The sequence below is a fragment of the Lynx canadensis genome, chromosome A2 (genome assembly GCF_007474595.2).
Source record: "Lynx canadensis isolate LIC74 chromosome A2, mLynCan4.pri.v2, whole genome shotgun sequence".
In the NCBI taxonomy this organism is placed as follows: domain Eukaryota; kingdom Metazoa; phylum Chordata; class Mammalia; order Carnivora; family Felidae; genus Lynx; species Lynx canadensis.
In genome coordinates this window covers 17,207,479-17,232,459 of record NC_044304.2, presented here as the reverse complement: position 1 = coordinate 17,232,459, position 24,981 = coordinate 17,207,479, and the positions used below count along the sequence as shown (strand labels likewise).

Below are 24,981 nucleotides of genomic sequence, written 5' to 3'. Positions count from 1 at the left end.
TGGCACTTAGGATTAGATCAAGCTATATGAAAACGCGGTTTTTATAGGTAAAGAACAGTAAAATATCAACAATTTTATTTGGTTCTGCCTAATAAATATTTAGTACATTTTATTGACCTGACCAGAGTCCAATCATAGGACGGAAGGCTTACAAAAGGACTTCCTGGAGAATTCTTGTCTTTTTATAGAGCTGATTTGTCAAAGGCTTTATATCTAGTTTATGGCTGAGGTAAAGAGAGGCCAGATGATCTCCCAATGAGGAATTTAAATCTGACTTGAGTTATTGTTAAAAGCTTGGGGTTTTTTTTCCTTCTCTTGTATTAATAAAGGCCTAATCAGAAGCTTTATATTTGACCACAGGCCTAATGCCCAATACTCTTCATAGAAATACTCACAAATAACCAGTTTCACATGGTATACTTAGATAGACCGTTTAATACTTTTCAGATATTCCTTACAAAATGAGGGTGATAGAGTAACAAATTATAGCAAATTTTACGTAATTTATTGCTCTGTTGTTGGATGTAAAGTTTTTAATAATTCCAGCCAAATTTTACTGATATAAGTCAGAATGTGAGAGTTAGTGTCGGTTGTAATATTTGGGATGGATGCCTCTGAGATTTTCATAAGCATTTTTGTAGAAATTTAAGGTTCCTCATCTTTATGTGAGAAACTGTCTATCTTGCTGCCTTTTTGTGGCCTTCTAACAAATATTCAGATAATAATTTAAATTCTAAATTTAGCATGGAAATCTTTTACTAGGTAAAAGTTCCCTATGGAAAGTCAGGAGACATGGTATTCTAGCAACTAGTGTAATTTTTAGAAAGTCACTTTGTTCATCATTTTCTTTTTTTGTAAAATGTGGAGGTTAGATAGTAAGATCCTTGTATTAGGGTAATTAATGCTATCTGCTTTAACATATCTAGCATTTCAGTGGCTTAACACAGTAAAAGTTTATTTCTTGCCTCCTGTGATGTTTGAAGAATTCCATCTCCTTCCATCTGGTGTCTTGGAGTCTTCCAGTGGATCCTTTGTATTCATTTGCAAAGAGCAAATGAGCAAAGAGCAAAGAGCACAACAAGGAGCATCTCATTAATGTTTTGTGTTAAAGCATATTACTTTAGCTGTGAGTCCATTGACTGGAACCCAGTCTTATGGTCTCAACTTGTAACTGTAAGGGTGGTGGGAAATGTTGTGAGTACCTAGGAAGAAGAAACAGGATCTAAGAGCGCTGAGCACATCTCTGCCACACTCCTAGTTAGGTTGTACTTTCTTTAATTTTGTGTTTACCACCAAAATTTTTCTCCTATTGTATGTTACCTTTTGTACCTTTGATTACTCAGAATTTACCTCCCAATTTCTTGGAAGAAATATAGTTTGGAAGCCTTTGCAATTTTGTTTAAGAACTCTTCGGTGCTTGCTGTATTTAGGAGAGGTTTTTTCCCCGTCAGGATGGTTATATCTTGTTATTTTCTTTTGTAATTTCAACTGTGGTTTAAGCTTCTCTTACCTCATTCTGCCTTATTTTTGAAGGATTAAAAATGCATCTATGGCAAAAATCTTCCAGTGCTGTACAAGAAATACAGTAGAATATTGAATATAGCCAACATCAGAGCCACCAAGTCATGGTCCACCCATGTCCAGTCTATCAACCCACTGGTAGAAGGGAGAACAGACAAACCTTATACTGTCTTTTAAAGGTCAGCACATGCAGACTTGCAGACCAATAGAGAAGCACATTCCAGTGAGGAGGCAAAGTTCTTTTTGCCTTCTGCCCACTTCAGGTTAAATTTGGAGAGTCAGCAAAAGCCTTTCAGTTGATTTTGACTGCTGTTTTACAGTAATCTCTGTTCACTCTCCCTCCCTTTTTCTTTCTGTGATACGTAATATACACTCTTTTGTACCTAAGTATAAAACATATCATTCCTCATGGATCCATTCTGTGTTAGTAGATCCTAGCTGTTCCTAGGAATTTTTAAGAAAATAACCACTGTAAATGTTATATAAAAAATATTTTCCAGTTGTTTTTGCTAGTATGTAGAAATACAGTTGGGTTTCAATTTGCCTGGAGTTGAACAACCTTGCTAAATTCATTTACAAAATATAATAGTTTATTTCCTGTCTATATAGTTGTTTCCTACAAATAATGACAATGTTATTATGATTTTTTCCTTCATAATCCTTATGCTCTTAATTTTTTCTTTTCTTGTCTCATTGTACAATATTGATTAGCAGCAGCAATATTAGACGTTCTTATTTCTACCCCATCTCAAGAGAACGATGTTTGTGGCAGGTTTTGTTTTGTTTTTTGTTTGTTTTGTAAATACCTTTTGTCAGATACAGGATCCTCCCGTCCTAATTTATTGTCTTTTTTTCCAGAGGCTTGATTCTATTGAGAGATGAGCTTTTAGTTTCCTTACTTAATCCGTTGATATACTGAATACGTTGATAGATATCTTCTAAGATTTTATTAGCCAACTGAGTTCAAGATATATCTTTTATACATTACTTGCTTTGATTTGCTAATATTTATTTTAGGATTTTTTTCATTTAAGTCGGGTCAGCAAATTATGGCTCACAGATCAAATTCGGCCTACTGCCTGTTTTTGTATAATTTATGAGCTAAGAATGTTTGACACACTCATTCATATGTGTATTGTCTATGGAAGCTTTCACTCTATAATGGCAGTGTTGAGACCAGGAAGTTTTTACTTTGCACAGTAGTTTGGGACTGCAAAAAATGGCCGAGCAGGCTGAAACTGCAAAGCAAAGTTAATAATCAAAGGGGAAAATTATGATTGTGATCTTTAAAAAAATTTTAAAAGCTCTCTTGTCTTATATAAAACTTAGGGAAATGAAAAAATTGGAAAATTAATGTTTAGTACACTGTAATTCAAAACATTAAAAATGTTGAGAATTTAAATGTTTTTTCTTTGTAAAAAACTTACCAAGAATAGTTTGAACAGTGTCGGGGCTTCTTCTTATCATAATTTATGATATGGACCCAGATATCTGTCTCTTCTGTGCCCTACTCCTTTCTAGGTTTAGATCAGCTTCCAGCATTTGTCTTTTGTGCTTTTATTGCCACAGAGTATCTTCAAGAGTTCTTCTACTGTGAGATTTCTTGCCAGCGGCACTTCCTCTAAGGCCTTTTTATTTTTTTCAAGAAGCCATTATCCTCATTTATGGAGATGAGCTTACCTTCACTGAGTTCCTCTGGCAGCACGTCTTTTGAATGGTGGTAGTGTCAGCATTCCCACAGAGAGCTATTTTTTCTAGAACTACATTTACATTTGATGTAAATTTCACTTCCAGCGTTACTACTTTTTGATTCTTTGCTGCACATTTATTTTTGTTGACCAGTTCTCTCTTTTGGTTACTCGTTTTCATAAAATGCCACACGAATTTATCACTGGGAGATGAGGAGGTAGCACCACTGTTTATGCATGAACTGAATAACAGATGCTCAGCAACCAGTCACCAACAGACTTTGAAGAAGTGATGTGATAGGTCACTGATTTCCACGCACACTTGTTATTTACGTAGCAATTTGTATACTGAGGAGCTAGCAGCAAATTTTGTGCTTTATGCAATTATTCACAGTTAATATACCATGGGAGCTGAAACTTGAACCATGCTGTTGGGGGACTGGTGTTGCTTAACTAAACCATGGTCACTGAAATTTGTGTGTATTAGAACTATGCAAAGCCAGGACTGCCTGTATTTGTGATAGAGTATAGGTGCCACAAATTTTAAACAGTTTACTCTCTGGCTCTGTACAGAAAATGTTTGCTGACCCGATCTAAGTTCGTAAGTTTATTTTTGTTTATAATTTCCCATTATTGTATTCTTCTTGTCTGGGTTTGGTAGTAGATGTATATTATCAATAATCATATAATCAATAGCAAATACATAAAACACACACACTATTCCAGGAACTATTTTATATATTAACAGATACAGAAAGTAGATAATACTGTTAAACACCCAGTTTACATTTGGGGAAACTGAAGCAAAAGGGTGAAGAAACTTCCTCAAGGCCACAAAGATACTAAGTGGTAGAACCCAACTTTGAACCTCTGGCAGTCAGGTTGGAATATGGGCCTCTAATCACTACAGATTACTTCTGTTAGCCTCATAAAATGATTTGGTGAGAATTCTTCTTCTTCTTCTTCTTTTGAAGGTTTATTTATTTTTATTTAATTATTTTAACGTTTATTATTTATTTGAGACAGAGACAGAGCATGAACGGGGAGGGGCAGAGAGAGAGGGAGACACAGAATCCGAAGCAGGCTCCAGGCTCTGAGCTGTCAGCACAGAGCCCGACGCAGGGCTTGAACTCAAGGACCGCGAGATCATGACCTGAGCTGAAGTTGGACGCTTAACCGACTGAGCCACCCAGGTGCCCCAAAGGCTTATTTGTTTTTGAGACAGTGCAACAGGGAGGGGCAGAGAGAGGGGGACAGAAGATCCGAAGCGGGGTTCTTCGCTGACAGCAGAGAGCCTGATGCCGAACTCAAACTCACAAACGTGAGATCATGACCTGAGCCGAAGTTGTATGTTCAAATGACTGAGCCACCCAGGCGCCCTGAGAATTCTTCTGTTTTCTAAAGTTTGTGTTCGAGTTATCTTCACCTTGAATACTCAGTAGAACTCCTATAAAATCTTTGGGGTGTGTGTGTGTTGGGGGGAGGGAGACTTAAAAATATTGTTTCAATTTCTTTAATTGATTTGGGACTATTTAGGTTTTTAATTTATTATTGTATTTTGATTCAGTTATTGTATGCTCTTTCAGGAATTGTTTTTTTTTTTTTTTAAGTTTTTTTTTTTTTAGTAATCTCTACACCCAACGTGGGGCTTTGAACTCACGACCCCAACATCAAGAGTCCCATGTTCTTCCAACTGAACGAGCCAGGTGCCCTAGAATGGTCTTTTTCATCTGATTTTCATATTTGTTGGCATAGTTGTTTAAAATCTCTTTTTTCCTCTGCTGCATTTGTAGCGTTACAATTTTTCCTTCCTAAAATTGTTCACTTATGCCTTCTCTGCTGTTTGGGTCAGTCTTACCAAAGGTTTGTTAACTTTGTTACTCCTCAGAGAGAACTTTTGCTTTATTGATCTTCTCTTTTCTTTCTTTGTGCCTTATTCTCATTTAGGATTTTATTTCCTTCCTTTGGTTTTCTTCAAATTTATTTTTACCTAACTCTTTTTTTTTTTTTTTTAAATTTTTTTTTTTTTCAACGTTTATTTATTTTTGGGACAGAGAGAGACAGAGCATGAATGGGGGAGGGGCAGAGAGAGAGGGAGACACAGAATCAGAAACAGGCTCCAGGCTCTGAGCCATCAGCCCAGAGCCTGACACGGGGCTCGAACTCACGGACGGCGAGATCGTGACCTGGCTGAAGTCGGACGCTCAACCGACTGTGCCACCCAGGCGCCCCTATTTTTACCTAACTCTTAAGATGGATTTTAACTAATTTATTTATATCCTTCTTTTCTATTACAAGCACTTAAGGCTGGAGACTTCCTCAGAATCTCTTTTTAAGTATATTCCACAAACTTTGGAATGTAATATTTTTGTTATTATTCATTTCTGAGTATTTTTTCATGTCTATTATGATTTTAACTCATGGATTATTTGTAGTGAGTTTTAAAATTTTCAAATATTTGAAAAATTCAGGTTTTTATTTCTAACTTATTTATGATGTTTCTTAAATGTATATTGTACAATAATGATTTTTTAAAAGCGTTTTATTTAACATACAGTGTAATATTAGTTTCAGGGGTACTATATAGAGATTCAACACTTCCATGCAACACCTGATGCTCATCGTAAGTGCACTCCTTGATCCCCATCACCTGTTTTCACCCATTCCCCCCCCCCTTTGGTAACCATCAGTTTGTTCTCTTACAATAATGATTTTTAAGATTTGAGATTCATTTTACGTCTTAGTATACATTTATTTTCTCTCTCTTTTTTTTTTTTTTTTTTTGAGAGAGAATACATGTGAGTGTGTGTGCGGGAGAGGGGTGGAGAGAGAGGGAGAGAATCTTAAGCTCAATGTGGAGCCCTACTTGGGGATCAGTCTCATGACCCTGAGATCATGACCTGAGCAGAAATCAAGAGTTGGATGCTTAACTGACCAAGTCACCCGGGAGCCCCTAGTACACATTTATTAAAAAAAAATGAACTGTTCCATGTGTGCTAGAAAAGTGTCTTCCCAGTGTACTCTCTAGTCCATTAGCTGAAACTTGTAGGTTGAGTTGTTCAGAGCTTGTATATACTTACTGATTTTTGTCTACATGATGTGTCAGTTCCTGAAAGAAAGAGGTGTATTACAGTATCCCCCTGTGAAGGAGGACTCCTCTCTTTCTCCTCATTAAGGTTATTTTTATTTTTTGTTTTATTTTTATTGAAGTATAGTTGATGCACAATGTCACATTAGTTTTGGCTGTACAACTTAGTTTCATGTCATACTGTGCTCTCAAGTATAGTTACCCTCTGTCACCATACAGTGCTATTACAACATCATTGACTGTATTCCCTATGCTGTGTCTTTTATTCCTGTGACTTGTTCATTTCCTATCTGAAAGCCTGTATCACCCACTCCCATTCACCCATTTTACCTACCTCCATCCCACTTCCCTCTGGCAATCCAGTTTGTTCTCTGTATTTATAGGTTTCTTTTCTGCTTTTTGTTTTGTTTTTTAGATTCCACATATAAGTGAAATCATATGGTATTTGTCTTTGTCTGACTTATTTCACTTAGCATAATACCCTCTAGGTACATCCATGTTGTTGCAAATGGCAAGAGCTCATCCTTTTTTATGGCTGAGTAATATTAAAGTGTGTGTGTGTGTGTGTGTGTGTGTGTGTGTGTGTGTGTGTCTGTGTATCACATCTTTATCCATTTGTCTGTTGATGGACACTTGTGTTGCTTCCCTGTCTTGGCTGTTGCAAATAATGCTACAGTAAACATAGGGTTGCATATACCTTTTTGAATTCGTATTTTTGTTTTCTTTGGGTGAAGTTTTATGTCTTTTATTTTATTTTTAAAATTTTTTAAAATATTTTTGAGACACACACACACACACACACACACACACACACACACAGAGTGTTAATGGGGGAGGGGCAGAGAGAGAGGGAGACACAGAATCCAAAGCAGGCTCCAGGCTCTAAGCTGTCAATGCAAAGCCCAATGTAGGGCTCAAACCCACGAACCATGAGATCATCACCTGAGCTGAAGTTGGGCACTCAACTGACTGAGCCACCCAGGCGCATCTGTTTTTTAAATAGCTATGTTGGTAGGTACATACAAGCTTAATATTTAATATTGGTAAATCTTAGTGAATTAAACTTGTCATTTAATTTCTACTAATGGCCTTTTGCTTAGAGTCTGTCTCTCACACACATACGGCCCAATCCCCAGCTGTTGTGAGTGTTAGCAAGGGCTATACCATATAGGAGCCACCTCCCCCAGAGATGCCTAGGAAGTTATGTCCCTCCTCTTCACATGGTTCTTAGCCAGTGACTGCCTGATGAAGGTTACAAAAACGTGGCTCCCTTACCTCATGGTGGGACTGACTGGTGCGATTGTGTTTCATAGCTTCCCAGTCAGGAGGCATAGGCTAGACTTCAGCTGAAACCAGAATTTTGCTTCCTTTCTCTCCCTTACAGGTTTCTCCTGAAGGCACTCCCTCAATATTAACTTGTATAAGAATCCCTGTCAGACTTTACTTCTAATAAACATAATCTAAAGCACCTACCTTCCCAACAACGGAGAACTTGATCTCTTTCTAGTGTTAAGTTTTACAAATTCTGTCTTTAATGTAGTAAGTGGATTGTTGATTAGTAGCTCTCAATTGTGGGTGCCCTTCAGAATCATCGCTTAAAAACTGAAATTGCCCAGCTGTTTCTGAATGATTCTGATTCAGTGGCATTTTACTTTTAACTCTGATCTTTACTTCCATTTCAGGTAAAATGCTAAAAGTTAATAATAGTTTGAAAGATTCCTTTGACTTTTCACCTTGCTTGTTCAGTTTTCACTTAAAATTGTTTTTACTTCTAGACTTTTTTTTTTTAGTACTCCCCCCCCCCATTTGAAAGCATTTATAAGGCACTTTTATGTTAAAGGCAAGGCATTTACTACCACTAAGGTCTTTCTACAAAATGCCTGCTGAGTATTCCTATAGTTTATGCCTTCTTCTTTCCTGCTCAGAAGAGCTGGGCCAATGCACCCCAATTCTGATTCTGTGCCGAGGACCGACAAGGAAGAGCCAGGAGACTCCCTCCAGCTGGGCAGATGTCAGCCCTGGCAAGAGAAGGCTGTGTCATGATACGGAATAGAGCACATTCAGCAGGATGAATATACATTTGAGATCCTACCAGGTGTCACTTTATTGTACTAGATGCCCAGGATAAAAGGTGAAAAAGATGTTGTCCTTACCATCTAGGAACTCAGAGTCCACCGTGCGTTTTATTTTTTTAAGTTCTGTTAAACCCATTTATTTTCCCTTTTTAAAAAATGAGCCCTCTGCCCAAGGTGGAACTTGAAATCACAACCCTGTGGTTGAGAGTTGTGTGCGCTTCTGACTGAGCCAGCAGGGAACCCTTAGGAACTCAGCCCAGTGAGACACACATTGTGTGGAGGAGACACACATTGTGTGTCTATAATAAATAATTATGGAATTATCAGCACAAATCCCCATCTCCTCTTAGTTCAGCCTTTGATTTTACTTCACTTTCACTGACATCTTAGATAATAAAATTTGGCATATTGTGGCTCTGAACTTAGGAAAGAAACTTCACTTGGCTTGATGGAGAGGTTTTTCTTAAATAGTTCTCAAAAGCTAAGAGCTGATCAAGTGTGAATACTTTTTGCTTTCACCCAATTTCCCCAAAACTAAGTAATCTTGAAATTACATGGTATATTTACTACTACTACACAGAGATGTGTGAGCTGATGCTATGGAGATTTAACTTTTTAAAAATTAGAAAACTTTTAATATTTATACAATGATGTTAACATGATGGTGGTAGCTTATCTCTTCAGCAAAATGCTATTTGTTTCTGACATATTGCATCATGTTGTTGTGCTTTTCTAAAAGCAGAGGGCTATTTTTATTGCCCTGCCTAATAATGATAAGATGACCAGCATAGAGAGCTGGCTCGTATAGTTACTCCTTGTTGGCTTTCTTTCCATGATTGCAGACAACATGATTGCTCTGGCATAAGCTATGCTTGGAAAGTGGAAGAAATTAGGTGAATATTCTTAATTAATGATAAGCCTTCAACCTTGAGTATATTTATTCTTTTTTTCAGTTCTGAAGAGTTTTTGTAGTTTTAACACCTGATTTTTTTTTTTTTTAATTTGAGAGAGAGAGAGAGAGAGAGAGAGAGAGAGAGAGAGAGCGAGCGAGCAGGGAGGGATAGGGAGCGGGGAGAGAGAATCCCAAGCATGCTCTGCACTGACAGCAGAGAGCCCAGTGCGGGGCTTGAACTCATGAACTGTGAGATCATGACCGGGGCCGAAGTCAGAGGCTTAACTGACTGAGCCACCCAGGAGCCCCAACACCTGAGTAATTTCAAATTAGACATGCTTTTTATTAACTTCAATCATACCGTTTTAGGGGCACCTGGGTGGCTCATTCAGTTAAGCGGCTGACTTTTAGTTTTGGCTCAGGTCATGATCTCACAGTTCATGAGTTCAAGCCCAGCGTCAGACTCTGTGCTCACTGTGCAGAGCCTGCTGCAGATCCTGTCTCCTTTCTGGCCCTCTCCCGCTAGTGCTCTTTCTCTCTCTCTCAAAAATTAATAAAAATATTTAAAAATTTTTAAAATATTAACTTAGATCAATCATACCATTTTAGAATTCTGTTTAGCTAGCCCCTTTGTTGTTTTTTGTTGTTTTGGCCCATCTTCTATGTAAAGTAATCTGCTAGGGGAGGGTATATACATTGCTTAGACATGGTCCTTCCTCTTTGGGATCTAGCAATTATAGGAGCCACTAGTATATAAATGAACTGCAGTACAAATCAGACTGTACTGTTACAATAGAAGTACAGATGATGTGTTAGTTCTCAATGGCACTGGGAGAACAGATTTGAAAAAGAAACAGGAAAGGTGATAGTTGATGTGGACCTTGATTTCAAGACTTTGAAGTATGAAGAGCAAGATGAGCAAGGGTATTGGTGATAATGTCAATGATATGCCTATAAAAATGGCAGCTGGTCCCGTGGGACTAAAATATAGGGAGACCCTACATGGAAAACTGCTGTCGGTTGTGGTAGGTCATAGGGCTGGGCCCTGTAGGATTATGTGACCTTGATGTTACACTAAGGAGTTTGGGGGCTTTTTTTTCTTAATAGGGATTGGGGTCCTTTTAAGTCAGCTGAGATTTTTTTTTCCTGATGTTTAGGACTCTTCCTAATTTTGCTTTCATACTTTAAGAAGAAAAGGTACAGCAAAAAAAAAAAAAAGATTTTGAAGGATAGTGATGTCATTGTGTCAGATAAAAGCGGAAACCATAAAATTCCAATATTTTGTCCATTATATCATATGCTTCTTGTGCTTCTGGTGTTTGCTGACTCTCGCCTTAGTCTGATCCTCAGTCCAGCTTCATTTATAAGTGACTTGTTTTTTCTGGTTCTTTTCTTGTCAGTTGTTAAAATGAGGGAATTGGATCCTGGATTATTTGACCTGGTGTTTTTATAAAAGTCCTAAATGTTTAGGAATAATTTTTGGATAGGTGTAGGCAAACTCTGAATAGTTTTTGGTCTTAGACTGAGGAGGAATAAGTGGGATGGAGAGTAACGTTTTAAAAAATACTGTTTTTTTTTCCAAATTTGGAAGGATCAGGTATTGAGAATCATCCTAAGATTCACTTTTTTTTGTTTTTAATTGAGATAAAACTGAAGAGTCACTCTGAAGGATGGTTATAGCAGAAATGTAAGTGCTGTGTCATTGTCGTCTCTTGTTTTGGCGCACATAACCAGACTTCAGCACACATCATGCTGTCTGTATCACATGGCTCACAGTGGGAGGTATCTAGTGTAGATTATTCTTCTTGGGGAAATAGGTTTAAATTCACTTGGACATAAATGTGGCAGACAGGTGCCTGTTTAGAGGTTCAAAATACATTTGGTCAGGACTGAGCACAAGCTGCCTGGATAGTTCCTGTAAGTAAGCAAGCTGGGCTTTCAGCCTTGTGCTGCAAGGTTTTATGTATTTGAATATGTGTGTGCATATGTATGCAGTGTTTTTATATTTAGAGGTTAGGGCTCCCTAAAAAAGCAGTGGGAAAAGGAGCTCTTTGTTTTTTGGGACTGTATGGAAGTAAAATCCATGTGCTCTTTCATATAGGAATGTCACTGGGCAATAGCTTCTGCTATTCTAGTAATCAAGGGCTTTCTCCTGTCGCTAACCCTATGATGAACAGGACAAATGGTGGTTCTGAACAGAACCCTGCGGAGGCTGCAAATACCATCAGTTCATAATAGTACAGCTGTTGTCCTTGAAGTGTTTAGGGAGGTACCTGGGGGTAGAAACTTAATATATTCAACAGGGGGGTTGGAGTTTATTGCTAGGATAGTCAAGTTGTGGCTGAGTTGTGTGTTGCCATTTGCCAGTCTGGATCTGGGGAGGAGCAGGAGAAATTCAGGTTAGCTTTGGGGATCCCATGTGTCTATGAGCTGTGTAAGATGGTAGCTGATTCCCATACAGGTTGTTGGTTTTACTCTGAATGAAATACCATTTTGATTGAAAGTACAAATCAAACTACTTTTCTAGTTAATTACAAGCAGAACACAGACATCAGACAAATAAGGTTCAGCTTGATATGTAATAGGCCTCTGAAAACTTCATTAAAACCAATCTGAGAAGTAAAGTCCCCATGTAGTAACTGAAAGCTTGCTAGACAAACTCAAAAAATCTCATGTTGAATATGAAATCTTTATGGTACACGCTATACCACTAGCCATGTCAGGTTATAAATGGTCTCTGGAACTGGCTGGGACACTGGGTTTCTTCCAAACCTGAGGAACAAGCATTGCATTTTGGTCACAGCACTCTCACTAATGTCCTGGGATAGCAGCTTAGTTTTGGCCTCAGAATTCTCTGTCATTTAAATCAGTCTTGCCAAAAAAATTAAAAAAAGTATAGAAGAAAATATTAGTCCACATGTCTTTTTAGTTGTATGTCTTGTCCATCATTCACCCCTCTACTGCCATTCCCCCCCAAAACTGACAATATCAATCATGGAGAAAATTTAAGTGAGCATTATGAGTGGTCTTCTGCCTTCAAGAGCTATTATTATTATTATTATTATTATTATTATTATTTTTAATTTAATGTTTATTTTTGAGAGAGGGAGAGAGACAGAAACATGAGCAGTGGAGGGGCAGAGAGAGAGGGAGACACAGAATCCAAAGCAGGCTCCAGGCTCTGAGCTGTCAGCACAGAGCCCAACACGGGGCTTGAACTCATGAACTGCAAGATCATGACCTGAGCTGAAGTCAGATGCTTAACTGACTGAGCCACCAAGGCACCCCAAGAATTATTATTAAATGTTCATTTATTAAGTTGGTTATTTGGAACTCAGAAGCATTTCCTTTAGATAAACAATGTTAGGGGCGCCTGGCTGGAGCATATGACTTTTGATTCATTCACTTGGTGGAGCATATGACTTTAATCTCGAGATTGTGAGTTCAAGCCCCAAGTTGGGTGTAGAGATTATTTAAAAAATTTTAAAAGGTAGGGGCGCCTGGGTGGCTTAGTCGGTTAAGCGTCTGACTTCGGCTCAGGCCATGATCTCGCAGTTTGTGCGTTTGAGCCCCACGTCAGGCTCTGTGCTGACAGCTCAGAGCCTGGAGCCTGCTTCGGATTCTGTGTCTCCCCCTCTCTCTGCCCCTCCCCTACTCATGTTCTCTCTCCATCTCTTGATAATAAATAAAAAAACATTAAAAAATGTTTAAAAAAAAGGTAAACAATGTTATAAATGATAATTTTGTTTCCCAACTAGTCCAGGTGACTGAAGAAAGTTTCTTCCTTTCTTCTAAAACTGACAGGAGGTAATATTTTAAAAGATGTCAAGCTTGCCTTTGACATTGTATTACCTCTCTTTCTTTTACCTCCTAGGGCCTTGGGGCCCACATACCCTTTCCCTACTTTGATACCTTATACAGACCTATTTTGTTCCCTGAAATATTCTGTGTTGCTAAATTATTATTCTCCCTTTTCACACTGAAACCAAAAACTCACTTTCCATGGAATTGATCTCTGGGATTAAGAGGAAATTACTTCAGGGGCTCCTGGATGGTTCAGTCAGGTAAGTATCCAACTCTTAGTTTTGACTCAGGTCGTGATCTCACGGTTCGTGAGTTCAAGCCCCATGCGATCTCTGCAGCAAGCAGTGTGGAGCCTCCTTGGGATTCTCTCTCCCTCTCTCTCTGCTCGTCCTCTGCTTGCACTGTCTCTGTCTCTATCAAAATAAATAAGTAAACTTAAAAAAAAAAATAGGAGGGGTGCCTGGGTGGCTCAGTCTAAGCGTCTGACATCGGCTGAGGTCATGATCTCGCCGTTTGTGAGTTCGAGCCCGCGTCAGGCTCAGATGCTGGAGCCTGCTTCAGATTATGTGTCTCCCTCTCTCTCTGCCCTTCCCTTGCCCTCTCTCTCTCTCTCTCTCTCTCTCTCTCTCTCTCTCTCTCTCAAGAATAAATAAACATTAAAAAAATTTAAAAAAAGAGGAAAGCTACTTCATAAGAACCAAATTTACACTATTCACACTAAGGTGGAATTATAGACCTTCTGGGGTGCGTGTTCCCTTACCCTTTTGAAATTGTGAAATAGGATTCTACACTTTTTAAAAAGAGAATGCTGGCTACTGCAAAAGAATCTTGGTACAGATTTGGCTAATGTGACAGAATGAAGTGAAATTATGACAGTGGTTGTGAAAAGTGTTTCAGTATGTTGGTGGGAATTAGGCTTCTGTTCTTTTTCATGAGTTTTCTTCCTCCACTTTACCTCCCAAGCAGCACCTTTGGGAGACAGGGTATGTCTGGAGTGGGGAGGGGGTGGGGGACACAGGAGGACAAAGGCAGTAACAGACCATTTGCAAACTGGATTGCTAATTTCTCATCAGACAGAATGAGCACAGGTCTGGAGTGACTAACTATAGGTAAGACTGACCTGAAATTTTCAAGAGGAATTTTGAGAGCTTAAAAAGTTGGCCATACTTCTGTGTATTTAAGTTAGATACGAACACTAATCTGTATAGACCTATATATTTCAGTTTAGGAGCTAACTCCAGAATTTGTAATCTAAAGTAAACCATACAAGGGGCACCTGGGTGGCTCAGTCAGTTAAGCGTCTGATTCTGGATTTTGGCTCAGGTCATGATCTCATAGTTAATGGGTTCAAGCCCTGTGTCCGTCTCTGTGCTGTGTCAGCACGGAGCCTGCTTGGAATTCTCTCTCTCTGTCTCTCTACCCCTCCCCCAACTTGTACGTGCTCTCTCTCTCTCTCTTTCAAAATAAATAAATTAAAAAAAAAAAACCCATGTAACAGAAGCGGGTGCTTTGTGACCTCATCGTATCTTCTTATATACTTTTTATGAGCACATAGCTATTAATAGTAAGAGTGTAGTCAAGAGACCAAAATTCTTTTCTTTGCTTCATCATCTTGTCATGTCATTTCTTCTTATCTTTGTTCACCTATTTTCAAAACTCTTCTCACTTCAGTTTCACTTCAGGCATGTAGTCAGAATGAAAGATCAGATGTCCAAAGCACTATGCTTGAAAACTGTGTGTTGTCTTGGTGCCTGGTTAAATAATATGGGGCTTATTTTCTGGCAGAGTTGTGTAAGTCTCCTTTGATGTTAGCCAGAACTGGGTGGAGTTTCTTAAGCTCCAGTCAGATTTGCTCAAGCAGGGCCCTGTGCAGTGATGAATTTGTTTTTAGTCTCTTCCTTTGCCAAAAAACTTTTGCCTTTTAATAAACCTGAACCCAGTTATAATTGGGAGTACTTGGTATATAAAAGTCACACATGCACATTGAGGGTCTATATGCAATTTGTTTGTTTATTTCTAACTTAAGTGATGAATCTAAATTATTAGCACCTTGGGGCGCCTAGGTAGCCCAGTCGGTTAAGTGTCCGACTTTGGTTCAGGTCATGATCTTGCAGACTGTGGGTTCGAGCCCCGCATCAGGCTTTGTGCCGACAGCTCAGAGCCTGGAGCCTGCTTTGGATTCTGTGTCTCCTTCTCTCTCCACCCCTCCCCCCACCCATGCTCTGTCTGTCTGTCTGTGTCTCTCTCTCTCTCTCTAAAATAAACATTAAAAAAAAAATAAAAAGATTTTAAATTATTAACAGCTTCTGGAATAATCAACCTCAGGAATCATTTAACATACCACTCTCATTTTACAGATTAGGGAACTCAGCCCTGTAAGGTGACTCACTGAAAGCTATAGATTAAACTAGTGCTTCCGTGAAGCTTAGAAACTTCTGTATCCAGCTTTCTTTTCTTGCCCCCAGTAACAAATCCTTTTAAATTCAAACTTTGAACAAATAGGAAAGGAATAGTATAAATATTCAAGGAGAGATAATTTCTTTTAAGTACATAGTTCTCATTCACAAGAGTACATTTTTGGAACTTCCTGAATATCCATATTTGAGAATAACATTGTGTCATATCCTTTTGTCCATAAATTACATAACTAACCATTTTAAGGCATAACTGAGTATTAAGTGACCTTAAATGATTCTGTAAGTGTGGGATGAAGTTCTTTCGTGAATTCATTAAAATCAATTCTGGAATACTTGTAGAACCAGTTTAGCAAACCTGTAGAACACTTACAGAATTTATTATACTTGTATATTTTTTAGAATAGAATAACGATAAAATTGGGCAGTCTCTTTAATTTAATGAACACTGGGCTTTCTGGATAAAACCAGTACTTTCACTTCCAACACAACACTGGTATTGCCTTTACAGGATCATTTTCCATAAGTAGGGGTGTGTGTGTGTGTGTGTGTGTGTGTGTGTGTGTGTGTGTGTGTTTAAATCACACTTCTATTTATATGTAGTGACAAGAAAGGAATAGCTAAACTGTGTTGAGATACAGATGCTTGGGTGGTTGGCTAGATACACTCAGAGCCAAATGACCTTCCTGCTTTCCAGCTCTCTCATTTTCTGTCAGTTTTACCTTCTTAGGCTGAATTTAAGCTGCTCTTCGTATTCCATGAACCGCATGTCAGCCCAGGTAGTAGTTTGGGAGGTTGAGGGTGGGGGTGAACAGGGGAACATTACAGTGGATAAAGAGCTGCCCTTTGAGAATATGCACTCAGATAAATGACATTTAAAAGATACTGTTGATTTTGTCTCTATTTTTACCTGTGTCCTGAGTTAGGAAGTTTGAGTGGATTATATGAAAAAGGTATCATATGTGTATATTATGGAAACAAATAAAGCTATTGTTAAGGATGGTACAGATGTCCTTTCAAGTGCTGTTTGACCATGAAACTGTTTAATTACAGACATCCTTTATTATTTTTGGTTCATAATAGGTTTCAAATGCTAACTGGTAATAATAGTCATCATAGAAAAGGGAAAAACATTTACTTTTTATGGAATTTATTGACATTAAATTTGTCAGGCTTTTTAAAAGTTCTTTAATGAGTCATTTTTCTGCATTTTTCCTGGTGGCATCTGGAGTGACAATAATACTTTATATGTAAAGTAGCTGGGTGGCATAGAGAGTAGGACTGCCCGTCCATGTTCCTGTGTTGTAAATGGGTTATATGGGCGCTACTCCCTACTGATGACTATGATAGGAACTTGTGTGTAGAACACAAAGATGAAGATAGAATGACTGTACTTTTGGTGGGTATTTCTTTTTCCTTAGTGAATTTAGTTGGAGAGAGGAAGACAGTGGAGGACAGACAGTTTTAAAAGAGAGTCTTTAACAGTGGCTTAAATCGGGGTGCCTGGGTGGCTCAGTCAGTTAAGTGTCCAACTTCGGCTCAGGTCATGATCTCAGGGTTTGTGGGTTCGAGCCCCGCATCAGGCTTTGTCCTGACAGCTCAGCGCCTGGAGCCTGCTTTGGATTCTGTGTCTCCCTCTCTCTCTGCCTCTACCCCGCTCACTATCTGTCTTTCTCTTGTCTCTCAAAAATGAATAAACGGGGAAAAAAAGGTGGCTTAAATCATAGTAAAATTTGGCCTTTTAAAATTTGGGTTGAGGAAAGACTATATATATATATATATATATATATATATATATATATATATTAGTTGAGATTCTTTGGTTGCAAGCGATAGACTGACTAAATTAGATGAAAAAAAAATTGGAAGGTTGCTCACTCAGACTTAAGAAAGAAGACAACCAGGGCAACTGAACAGCTGCCACTTGGTGAATCTTCCATCCAAGATGTAGTCATGAAACATTCCTTTTACAACCATCCTCTGCCTGGTCATGTGCCCAACACCACTAGGGTGACCATTGGTGTATATGGGGGAAGATAAGGAAGAATAGATTTCTGGGCAGACAGAAGCAATAGCTATTATTTCTATTTGATTTACCTTTACCTGGTCACAAAAGCTCATATGTTCATTTATCTTCATGAGTCTCTTGGAGAGTCTGTTAAGTTAGACTTTTTTTTTTAAATGTTTATTTATTTTTGAGAGAGAGAGAAAGAGAAAGAAAGAAAACAGAGTTGGGGGGAGGACAGAGAGAGAAGGAGACATAGAATCCAAAGCAGGCTCCAGGCTCCGATATGTCAGCACAGAGCCTGATGTAGGGCTTGAATTGACCTGGGGCTTGAATTCACAAACCGTGAGATCATGACCTGAGCTGAAGTCCAACACTTAACCAATTGAGCCACCCAGGCACCCCAAAGTTAGGCTTTTTGAAGGACAGATAGTACCCTGCACATTTTTTTTTAATTTCCCACTGTGCTGTGTATGTACTAGGAACTCCATTTATTTTCAGGCCCTTTGGCACTTTTACTACACCATTTGTATTTTTTTAGCTCTTCACCTAACAGTTTTGCCTTTAGTAGGTTATACTTCTTAACGTCAGGTTACGTTTAAAAATTGAGAGCCTGATGTTCTGTAAAGGTGGTGATGTACATGGCCACAAAGAGGGACTGCGCCCCTAACTAATCAGGGAACAGGTCTGTATTTTTATGCCAGCAGGGCTAGGCATGGTTTTGGTGGATGGAGCTAGCCTAGCTACAAGAGATTCATGAAGAAACAGTATTTAACCTCAACAAGATAGGGCCCATACTCACAGTCTTTAGTCAGGAGAGGTGACTTCTTTTGCCTGATAGTAATGTAACTTTTTTCATGGGAATATAATGTAATCTGACCTCCTTTTGTATATTCATTTAAGAATTATTCTGGGACATGATTTGGAAATGAAGATATATAGAATAATTAAAAAGTTTATGAGACTTGAAATCAAAAGACCTGATTTGAACTTTGGATACATTGGTGTTTTTTGTTTGTTTGTTTGTTTTTTTACACTTTATTTTTTCTTATTAATGAAAAGGACAAAATGGCACTTGGCTCTGTTTACCTCCCAGCTATGTGAAAAGAGGGTGTTTACTTTGGGTAAGACTGTTGGTTAACTGAGCTTTAATTTTCTAATCTGTCAAATGAGGGAGTCTCTTTTAGCTCTAACATTTTGGATTTTAATTCTTTTTTTGTTTAGAACAACTGAGAAGAGTTTCTAGGGATGTTTTTTCCTTTGCACAGTGCTCATCTGATGAAACATTTTTCCCTCCTTTACCAGGCAGTTGCAGTGGTGCAGAATGGCTGACCTCAGTCTTGCAGATGCATTAACAGACCCACCTCCAGAAATTGAGGAAGAGATAAAACGGGACTTCATTGCCACACTGGAGGCAGAGGCCTTTGATGATGTTGTGGGAGAAACTGTTGGAAAAACAGACTATATTCCTCTACTGGATGTTGATGAGAAAACCGGCAATTCGGAGTCGAAGAAGAAACCATGCTCAGATACTAGCCAGGTTGAAGGTAAGTAATTAAACCAAGCTGCTCAGAAAGCAGATTAGGGATGACGCTGTAGGTCATAATCTTAGAAACCTTGAGGAAACTGAGCTGACTTTTTTAGTATAGGATAGTCACTTTTCTCCTTATCTAAATTTCTTTCATTAGAAACCAAAGACGTAGGTTCGTTACCTTTTAGTTGAGTGTGTGTTCATGAGACTGTAGATTACTTTTTTTTAATTTAAAAAAAAAAATTTTTTTTAACGTTTATTTTATTTTTGAGACAGGGAGAGACAGCATGAACAGGGGAGGGTCAGAGAGAGAGGGAGACACAGAATCCGAAACAGGCTCCAGGCTCTGAGCTGTCAGCACAGAGCCCGACGCGGGGCTCGACCTCGCAGACCACGAGATCATGACCTGAGCTGAAGTCAGATGCTTAACTGACTGAGCCACCCAGGCGCCCCGACTGTAGATTACTCTTAACCCAAAAGTTTCTTCTGTAAGGTCTCAGCTACTGTATAATCTGCCTACTTTCCTGAATTAAATGGTCTGCTGTGCCTTGACTTTGAAAGTAGCTTTGTAAAAAGTCAGATAAACAAAATTCTGTATTTACATCAAGACTAAATTTAGACTGAGAACAAACTGAGGGTTGATGGGGGGTGGGAGGGAGGGGAGGGTGGGTGATGGGTATTGAGGAGGGCACGTTTTGGGATGAGCACTGGGTGTTATATGGAAACCAATTTGTCAATAAATTTCATATATAAAAAAAAAAAGACTAAATTTAGAATGGAATCAAATACCACTTGTCTTTGGGTGTAATGCCAGGTAAGGATTAAACCATGGATTAAATCTTTTAAAAAGAGGTTTGCTGCTTTTATATATTGCTGGATCAGATTTGCTACTATCTGGTTGAGATTTTTTTTTTTGTTTGTTTGTTTTGTTTTTTGAGAGAGAGAGGCAGGGAGAGGGAGAGGGAGAGGGAGAATCCCAAGCAGGCTTCGTGTTGTTAGCATGGAACCTGACGTGTGGCTTGATCTCATGAACTGAACTGTGAGATCATGACATGAGCCCAAATCAAGGGTCGCACGTTTATTCAACTGAGCCACCCAGGTACCCTTTGGTTGAGGAGTTTTGCATTTTTGTTCATGTGGGATATTGGTCTGTAGTTTTTTTGTGATGCCTTTTTCTGATTTTAGAATTGAGGTCATTCTAGCATCATAAAATGAGTTGGGAAATGTTCCCTCCTGTTTTCTAGAGTTGTTCATGTAGAATTGATGTTTTTGTCTTTAATGTTGGATAGACTTGGTCAGTGAAGCCATCTGGACCTGGAGTTTTCTGGGTCAGGTTTTTGTTTTTGTTTTTTTTAATTAGGAATTCAGTTTCTTTAAGAGATCTAGAACTGTTCAGGTTATCTGTTTCTTCTCAAGCCAGCTTTGGTAGGTTGTATCTTTCAGGGAATTGGTATATTTCCTCTAAGTTGTCAGATTGTTGGAGATAGAATTGTACTATTACCTGATTCTCCTAATTTCGGTAGGATCTGTTGTCATACCCCTTCTTTCATTCATTATATTGGTAATTTGTGTCCTCTCTCTCTCTCTCTTTTTTTTTTTTAATTGAGTCTGGATAGAGGTTTATCAATTACTAATGTTTTTAAAGATGAAGCTTTTGGTGTTGTAGATTTTTTTTTCTATTTTTCTATTTTCAATTTCTGCTCATATCTCTAATATTTCCTTCCTTTTGCTTACTTTGAGTTGATTTGCTCATTTCCTGTTTTTTTTTTAATTTTTTTAAAATGTTTTTATTTATTTTTGAGAGAGAGACAGCAATGAGCAGGGGAGGGTCAGAGAGAGGGAGACACAGAATCTGAAGCAGGCTCCAGGCTCCGAGCTGTTAGCACAGAGCCTGACGTGGGGCTCGAACTCATGGACTGTGAGATCATGACCTGAGCTGAAGTCGGACGGACGCTTAACCGACTGAGCCACCCAGGTGCCCCTCATTTTCTGTTTTTTTAAGGTGGCAGCTTAGATCATTAATTTTAAACATTTCTTTTCATATTGACACAAAATATTATATTTAAGGTGTACAACATAATGATTTACTATTTGTGTATATTGTGAGATAACTACCAGAATACGTCTAATTAACATTCATCACCATACATAATTAACAATTTTTTTTCCTTGTGATGAGAACTTTTAAGATCCACTCTCATAGGAATGTTCAAGTATACAATACAGTATTATTAACTGTAGTTATTACCATGCTGTACATTATGTTCCCAGGACTTTCTTATTTTGTAACTAGAAGTTTGTACCTTTTATCTACCTTCACCCATTTTGCTCACCTCCACCTCCACCTCTGGCAACCACTTAAAATAAGCTTTTGAATGTTACAAATTTCCCTCTAATCATGGTTTTATATGTGCCTCATAGATGTTGGTGTGTTATTTAAGTTTATTTATTTTTGAGAGAGAGAGAGAGAGAGAGCACGTGCGCGCGTAGGACAGGGGCAGGGAGAGAGAGGGAGACACAGAATCCAAAGCAGGCTCCAAGCTCAGAGCTGTCAGTGCAGAGCCCGACACGGGGCTTGAACTCACTTAACCATGAGATCATGACTTGAGTTGAAGTCAGACGCTTAACCAACTGAACCATCCAGGTGCCTCTGGTGTGTTCTGTTTTTAATTTTTATTCATTTCAAAATATTTTCAGGGTACCTGCCTGGCGCAGTCATTTGAGTGTCCAACTCTTGATATCTGCTCAGGTCATGATCCCAGGGTCATGGGATCAAGCCCTGCATCGGACTCTGCTCTGTGCTGAGCATGGAGCCTGGTTGAGGTTCTCTCCCTCTGCTCCTCTTCCCTGTGTTCTCTCTCTCTCTCTCTCTTTCTTTTTTTTTTAAATTTTTTAAATTTATTTTTTAAAAATTTTATTTAAATGTGTTAGTTAACATGCAGTGTAGTATCGGTTTCAGGAGTAGAAACCCTGTGATTCATCACTTAATATATAACACCCAGTGCTCATCCCAACAGGTGCCCTCCTTAATGCCCATCACACATTTAGCCCATCCCCCCACCCACCTCCCCTCCAGCAGCAACCCTCAGTTTGTTCTCTGTATGTAAGCATCTCTCATGGTTTACCAGTCTCTGTTTTTATCTTATTTTTCCTTCCCTTTCCCTATGTTCATCTGTTTTGTTTAATTCCACATATGAGTAAAATCATATATTTGTCTTTCTCTGACTAGTGAATACACTCTAGTTCTATCCACTTTGTTGCAAATGGCAAGATTTCATTCTTTTTGATTACCATATCTATCTATCTATCTATCTATCTATCTATCTATCTATCTATCATCTATCTATCTATCTTTCAATCTATGGATCTCCACTCAGCACTCAGTGGACATTTGGACTTTTTCCATAATTTGGCTATTGTTGATAGCGCTGCAGTAAAATTGGGGTGCATGTGCCTATTCAAATCAGAATTTTTTTAAAGTTTATTTATTTTTGAGTGAGAGCACGAGTGAGGGAGGGGCAGAGAGAGAGGGAGACAGAAAATCCCAAGCGGGCTCCATACTGCCAGCACAGAAGTCGATGAGGGGCTGGAACCCACAAACTGAGATCATGACCTGAGCTTAAATCAAGAGTTAGACGTTTAACCAACTGAGCCACCCAGGTGCCCCCAAATCAAATTTTTGTATCGTTTTGATAAATACCTAGTAGTGCAATTGCTGAGTTGTAGGGTAATTCTGTTTTTTAATTTTTTGAGGAACCTCCCTACTGTTTTCCAGAGTGACTGCACCAGTTTGCATATCCACCAGCAGTGCAGAAGGGTTCCCCTTTCTCCGGATCCTTGCCAACATCTGTTGTTGTCTGAGTTGTTAATTTTAGTCATTCTGACAGGTGTGAGGTGGTATCTCATTGTGGTTTTGATTTGTATTCTCTGATGAGTGATATTGAGCATTTTTTCTTTTCTTTTTTTGTTTTTTTACTATTAAAAAATTTTTTTTTAATGTTCCTTTATTTTATTAAAAAAAATTTTTTTTAATGTTTATTTATGTTTGAGACAGAGAGACAGAGCATGAACGGGGGAGGGTCAGAGAGAGAGGGAGACACAGAATCTGAAACAGGCTTCAGGCTCTGAGCTGTCAGCACAGAGCCCGATGCAGGGCTCGAACTCACGGACCGCGAGATCATGACCTGAGCTGAAGTCGGACGTTTAACCGACTGAGCCACCCAGGTGCCCCAACGTTTATTTATTTTAGAGAGAGACAGAGTGGGAGCAGGGGAGGGGCAGAGAGACAGAGGGAGACACAGAATCCAAAGCAGGCTTCAGGCTCTGAGCTGTCGGTACAGAGCCCAATGTGGGGCTTGAATCCATGAATTGTGAGATCATGAGCTGAGCTGAAGTTGGACGATTAACCGACTGAGCCACCTAGGCGCCCCTCTTGAGCATTTTTTCATGTGTCTGTTATCCTTGTCTTCTTTGGAAAGGTGTCTGTCTATACATGTCTTCTGCCCATTTCTTCACTGGATTATTTGGTTTTTTTGGGTGTTAGGTTTGGTAAATTCTTTATAGATTTTGGATATTAACCCGCTATCCAGTATGTCATTTGCAAGTATCTTCTCCTGTTCTGTTGGTTGCCTTTTAGTTTTGTTGATTATTTCCTTCTCTGTGCAGAAGATTTTTATCTTGATGAGGTTCCAATAGTTGATTTTTCTTTTTATTTCCCTTGCCTCTGGAGACATGTCAAGTAAGAAGTTGCTGTGGCTGAGGTTAAAGAGGTTGCTTGCTTTTTTCTCCTCTAGGATTTTGATGGTTTCCTGTCTCACATTTAGGTCTTTCATCTATTTTGAATTTGTTTTTGTGTATGGTGTAAGAAAGTGGTCCAGTTTCATTCTTAACATTTGTCACTGTCCAGTTTTCCCATCACCATTTACTGAAGAGACTGTCTTTTTTCCATTGGATACTCTTTCCTGGTTTGTCAAAGATTAGTTGGCCATACATTTGTGGGTCCATTTCTGGGTTCTCTATTCTGTTTCAGTGATCTAAGTGTCTGTGTTTGTGCCAGTACCATACTGTCTTGATGATTACAGCTTTGTAATACAGCTTGAAGTCTGGAATTGTGATGCTTCCAGCTTTAGTTTTCTTTTTCAACATTACTTTGGCTATTCGGAGTCTTTTCTGGTTCCATACAAATTTTAGGATTGTTTGTTTTAGCTCTGTGAAGAATGTGGTTATTATTTTGGTAGAGATTGCATTGAGTATGTAGATTGCTTTGGGTAGTATAGACGTTTTAACAGTATTTTTGTTCTTCCAATCCATGAGCATGGAATGTTTTTCCATTTCTTTGTGTCTTCTTTAATTTCTTTCATAAGCTTTGTATAGTTTTCAGCATACAGATCTTTTATCTCTTTGGTTAGATTTATCCTAGGAATCTTAAGGGTTTGGGGGCAATTGTAAATGGGGTCTATTCCTTGATTTCTTTTTCTGCTGCTTCATTATTGATATATAGAAATGCAACTGATTTCTATGTTGATTTTATAACTTCGACTTTGCTGAATTCACATATCATTTTTTTGGTGAAGTCTTTCAGGTTTCCCATGTAGTGCCATGTTATCTGTGAAGAGTGGAAGTTTGACTTCGTTGCCAATTTGGATGCTTTTTATTTCTTTTTGTTGTCTGATTTCTGAGACCAGGACTTGCAATACTATGTTGAAGAGCAGTGGTGAGAGTGGACATCCCTGTCATGTTCTTGACCTTAGGGGAAAAGCTCTCAGTTTTTCCCCATTGAAGATGGTATTAGCTGTGGGCCTTTCCTATATATGGCCTTTAGGATGTTGAGGTATGTTCCTTCTGTCTCTACTTTCTTGAGGGTTTTTATCAAGAAAGGATGCTGTACTTTGTCAAATACTTTTTCTGTATTTATCGAAAGGATCATACAGTTCTAATCCTTTCTTTTATTAACGTGGTATATC

The 24,981-nt window shown here is 38.6% G+C and overlaps 1 protein-coding gene across 18 annotated transcripts in view; it reads left to right on the top strand.

Annotated features, from left to right (window-relative positions):
* Positions 1 to 24,981, top strand: part of MAP4 (microtubule associated protein 4) — a 195,412-nt gene that overhangs the window by 46,635 nt on the left and 123,796 nt on the right. For 17 of the 18 annotated variants that reach the window (XM_030306563.2, XM_030306574.2, XM_030306557.2 and 14 more), the window contains one exon: positions 18,793 to 19,034. In XM_030306563.2, coding sequence (XP_030162423.1) covers positions 18,812 to 19,034 — 223 coding nt within the window. In that variant the 5' untranslated portion in view covers positions 18,793 to 18,811. Of the gene's footprint in view, positions 1 to 11,105; positions 11,182 to 18,792; positions 19,035 to 24,981 lie in introns of those variants that run through there. The other variant, XM_030306529.2, reaches the window with a different exon arrangement.